The following is a 4,949-nucleotide window of genomic DNA, read 5'->3' as shown; positions in this document are numbered from 1 at the left end:
ACATGTCCAATGAGTGATATTGCTTTTATTGAACTGATTTGTTGGAGGCGGGGAGGAAGGGAAGGAGAAGGTTATTTTGTTGGGGGAGGATAGGAAAGTCAATGGGAAATGACAGTGAAGAAAAAAAGAAAGGCATCAATAAAACATTTAAAAAGAAAAAGAAATCAACTTAGGATATGACCAAGAAGTAAGAACTCTTGGCCATTAAGAGGAAAGGCCAAAATGTTTTCATCTTGGCCTGGCCTGGAATAATGAAAATAATTACTACCTTTAGGAGGACTGGGGCCTAGGGGAGTTACAGAGTAAAGAACAATTTTCAGCCTAACAGCTTTGTGCAGCTATTTGAGCACCAAGGGAAGATAGGAGAAAGGAAATCAAACTACAGGAACACAGTCCAAGGATCTGAGGCCAGATATCATTCTCTGGTATAGCTACAATCTTTCAGAATAATGAAATAGATTTTGGGGCAGTGACAACAAAATTAGCAGACAAGGTGATAATGAGGCAAAAAAGGGATCACAACAAGATTACATTTATGGAATTCTTTTATAACTTACATCACATGTTACATGGCACTTTCCCTATGAACCAGATTAAAGACCTTGCAACTAGCTAAGTTCTGAAGCCAGGACTTCTGACTTCAAGTTGTATCCTCTTTTTATTACACCATGCTGCCTCTCCAAAGAGTTTCTCCTATAATTCAGCTTTCAAAAGAAAATGTTCCTCTTCACTATTTTTCTCAATGAGGAGCTATTCTCCCTACTTCACAGATAAGCCAAATTTATGCTAAGGAGGAAAAATATGCCACTCAGCAACCTTAAGTCACTACAAAGTCTGTATTGGCTTTGAAGACTGTACTGCTTGTTTGAGATGATTGAGCTTTGAGAAAATATAACACATATATAAATGTCTTATGGTGTTCCAGTGAAAACTCAGAACTAGATTGTTTTTCTTAAGAGAATGGGCAGAAGGGGAATTAAAAACTTCCTCTTGAGCTTTCTCCTTCATTTGTTCTGCCATCATAGCTCTTCCAATGTCATAACATCAAACCTATATCAGGAAAGGTCCCATTATATTCGGGAAAGCCATAAAAATCACAATTCAGTAAAAAGAAACTGAATTTTTACCTTAAATTCTATCTCTGGGGTTGGGGCTTCAGAGGCCCGGGGAAAGAGCAATAGAACTGTTGTGATGATCAGAGCAGCAAGGAAAACAAAAATGAAAGAGAACCTGAAAGACAAGCATAAATATTGAAAGTACTGTTCTTATTTTCCACCAATGTGTTAGGCTTAGACTGCTCCCAGGAGCCAATATTCTTGGTTCTAATTCTGAAACAATGCTCAGAGGGCCTGTTGTCCATCTGAATAGCTCAGTAAATTTAAGAGATTTTTCTAAAGTCATCCTCTTGATCCTGATTTAGGTAGGTACTAGCTATAAGTATTCCTAACAGGATCCAAATTTCTGATGTTGCAAGTCAGAGGGCTTTGTTTTTGCCCCTGATCATATAAGCACATTGTAATAACCATAGCAATTCAAGTCAAAACATGTTTTTTTTGTTTTTTTTTTTTTTTTGCATAAATACTCAGGTACTTAGTACAACCCCTCTTTTCACTCTGGCAGTACAGATAGACATCCATAGTGTAGCACATTTAACTATTGCTTTTCAGAGATTAGATTATGGCCTTAGTTTCACAATCTTGGGGTATTCATTGCTTCTCCAGTTTCTCTGGGCCTAGACCTGGAGTTTCAGAGAAAGAACTAATTCTACAAATCTAAACAATAAAAAATTTTTTTTCCTGAAAGGCAGAGAAAGAGAAAGCACATTTCCCTATATTTAAGATACATTTTTCTACCTCATAGTGAAAACTAAATAAATCTTCCCCTTTAGACAATAAGTAACACAGTTAGTGTTTATGATGGACTAAAATGCAACTCACTCATACTGCCAGTAATTATAAAAATGATCTCCTGAATTCTAAATGTTTAATGAGTGTCAGCGATTTCAACTCTAATTGCTTTCACCTAGGACTCCCAGCTGGAAAGAACATCTTACCTAGCTAGACCGGAGACTCTGGTTAACAGCACACACAGCAGCAATACCAACACCCAAAGCAGCGCTAAGATGAATACTCCTGCACCCACTCCAAATACAGTGCCAGTCATTCTAGAGAAGAAAGGAAACATCAGCATTGCTGCTTTGGCTCTGCATCACTGCTCTGCCACAAGAACAGAATTAAATGTCCTATGTGCTCCATTTGCGTTCTTCTTTCCTTATATTTCCAGTTTTTATCTAAGTCATTCATTTGTGTGTGGAAAACCCAAGCCTGAGCACCAGTTGACTGAAGGAGTGGTGTACTGAGGAGTGGATGTGGAGAAAGGGGATTTTCTGATTAATATGTGAGGAAAATTAACCATAACAGGTTATAAATTTCCAGAAAATGGCTAGTCCTTGGACCTCTTAACATTGGAAATTCAGGACACAAAACTTCTGCTCTATTTACTGCTTGGAGTCTGTCATATGTGTACTAACTTAGTCTGTAAGAGCTGGACTCCACAATGTGGTATACTTGAAAATATGATCTAGCATCAAACACTGACTTTAAAAACTATTAGCTGTGACATCATGGGCAAGTTTGAATGGTTCAAAATTGACCCTACTAAGTAGGAAAGTATATTTCTTCATGGCAATACAAATAAGTCAAAGCAGATATAAATAAACCTTATACCACTGGCATGTTACTGGATGAAATAAATTTATGAGGCAAGCTACATGTTGATATGAAAAAAAAATGAACTATTCTGCTAACAGTGCATAATATGTATCAATATTGGGGGTGAGGTGACACAATGAATAGAATATTGGATTTGGATTCAGAACCTGGATTTAATTCTCAGTTCTGATATCACCTATGTTTCCTTGGGCAAATCACCTTTCTCTAAAACCTCAGTTTCCTCATCTATAAAGTGGGTTGGATTACAAGACCTCCAGGGTCCCTTCCAACTCTAAATTATTAAATACCTGCTATGGCCCTGAATATACAAACAAAACTAAAACTGTCCATGTCTTCAAGGAGCTAACATTCTACTAGAGGGGGAAAATACACAGATAAACAGAATTATATCTAAAAGAAATACATTAGTAATTTTGGGATTGAAGAATTAAGTATGGGTAAATAGGAAAGACTTAGGAGGTGACTTGAGCTAACCAAGTTGGGCCATTTTATACAAAAATAAATTACAAACGGATACTCCAGTAGATCTGTGAACCCTACCCTACTGATGTGCTTCTTTCCAACACTGCAGATCAGAATCCAGGCATTCCTACCTATCTTCTATTGATGTTCTCTAAGTCTGCCACCCACCATACTGGAGACTTTCCTGGTTTTTCTGTAATATGGAATAGTGGGCCAGACCATCAATTTATTTCCCTTTGCTCTCACTATTTTAACAGTACATTTCTTTGGTGACAACTTTGAGTCTCCTTTGTAATGTGTTGTTTATTATTGGAGTCAGGAAGACAAGAGTTCAATTTCAGCCCCTGTTATACTAACTGTAACCCTGGGCAAATTATTTAATTTGTCATTTATCTAAGAAATCTTAAGATTATAATTATATATATTTGCAGAACGGCTGCAAATCTGCATCATAAAGGGAGTTCACCTGAAACTCATAAAACTATATAAATATTTTCCATTTGGTTATTGTGCATTTTCCTCCCAATACAATGAAAAGACCTTGAGAGCAGAGAATGTTTTGATTTTTGTATTTGTATTCCCAGTATTGGCACTATGGAAAGTGTAAGTATTCCAAAGAGAAGGTAAATGTCAATGCCATTCATGGGGAATCACTTTGGGGGTTAAGGTCTTGTCTCCAAAGTTCTTTCTAGGAATTTCTTTTTCTTTTTGCAAGGCAAAAAGTGACTTGCCCAAAGTTACACTGCCATCCATTATTATGCGTCTGAGGTAGGATTTGAACTCTGGTCCTCCCGACTCCAGGGTGGGTTCTCCGTCTGCTGCAGCACCTAGTTGCTCCTTTTGGGGTATTCCTTTAGAAAATGACTGTAAAACTGCACAAACTGTTAAAAAAAAATTAAAAAGACTGCACAAACTGGTCACTCTCTGACTGTCCACAGTAATGGGGGGGGGGGCTAGGACGGAGCCCCGGCCCTGGAGTCGGGGGGAACTGAGTGCAAATGCAGCCTCAGACACTTCTGGACTCGGGCTCGGGGGCGCCGTGCCCTCCTTGCTTCTGGACTTGGGCCCGGGCCGGTCCGAGCCTGCGGCAGAGCCGCTCGCGGCAGCGGGGCTCCGGGCCCGGGCCCGGCCCTCCGCGGCGGGCCTCCGTCGGGCGCCCCAACCACGGACGCCAGGGCAGTCCGCAGCGGCCCGTCCCGCGGGTAAAGGCCTGGGGCGGGCTGGAGGGCCGCGGCCGGGCAGGATCCGCTGAAGCCCCGTCCCCCACAAGTCCAAGGCTGGGCCGGGCCCGCGACCAGGCTCGGCCGCGAGGCCGGGGCCTCCTCTGGCCCGACTGAAGGCTGCCGGCCCGCTGGCGGCACCGGCGACCGGGGAGCCCGCGGCCCGGGCGCCGCCTCAACCCCGTCCTCCCAGACCGCTCCCCGGCGCCCGTCCCCTCACCTGGCCAGCCCTCTCCCCACGAGCGGACCCGCAGGCCGCCTCGGCCCCACACCACCTCCACCTCCGCTCCAGCCCCTTCCCGCAGGGGCCCGGCCCAGCGCCAGCCAATCACAAGTGGGCTTTCGGCCGCAAGGTCCCACGCTCACTAATGGAAGGCGGCCTCTCACATTGCATCTTCCAATGGCGGCGGGAGATTACTTCATTCTGCTTTGCTATTGGTTAACGCTGGAAGGCGTCCCGGGCCAAGACTAAAATGCGATTGGACAGCGGCATGCCGCGTTTCCTCACCCCCATCGCTAAGAGCCTGCCTCGAAT

The 4,949-nt window shown here is 43.1% G+C and overlaps 1 protein-coding gene across 2 annotated transcripts; it reads right to left on the bottom strand.

Annotated features, from left to right (window-relative positions):
* Positions 1–18: 18 nt before the first annotated feature.
* Positions 19–4,711, bottom strand: LOC141508101 (transmembrane protein 218-like). 2 transcript variants are annotated; one of them, XM_074216411.1, is made up of 3 exons: positions 4,635–4,711; positions 2,054–4,075; positions 19–1,230 (listed from the first exon to the last, which is right to left on the bottom strand). In XM_074216411.1, the coding sequence occupies exons 2-3, from the start codon at positions 2,188–2,190 to the stop codon at positions 1,095–1,097; spliced, it is 273 nt and encodes a 90-aa protein (XP_074072512.1). In that variant the 5' UTR covers positions 2,191–4,075; positions 4,635–4,711; the 3' UTR covers positions 19–1,094. The 2 variants fall into 2 exon arrangements, with proteins under 2 accessions (XP_074072512.1, XP_074072513.1); XM_074216412.1 differs by having other exon boundaries at positions 2,054–2,164; positions 4,635–4,708.
* Positions 4,712–4,949: the final 238 nt, after the last annotated feature.

Source organism: Macrotis lagotis, chromosome 1, assembly GCF_037893015.1.
Source record: "Macrotis lagotis isolate mMagLag1 chromosome 1, bilby.v1.9.chrom.fasta, whole genome shotgun sequence".
Classification (NCBI taxonomy): domain Eukaryota; kingdom Metazoa; phylum Chordata; class Mammalia; order Peramelemorphia; family Peramelidae; genus Macrotis; species Macrotis lagotis.
Note: the sequence above shows the minus strand (reverse complement) of the source record. Positions and strands in the feature narration are given on the sequence as shown.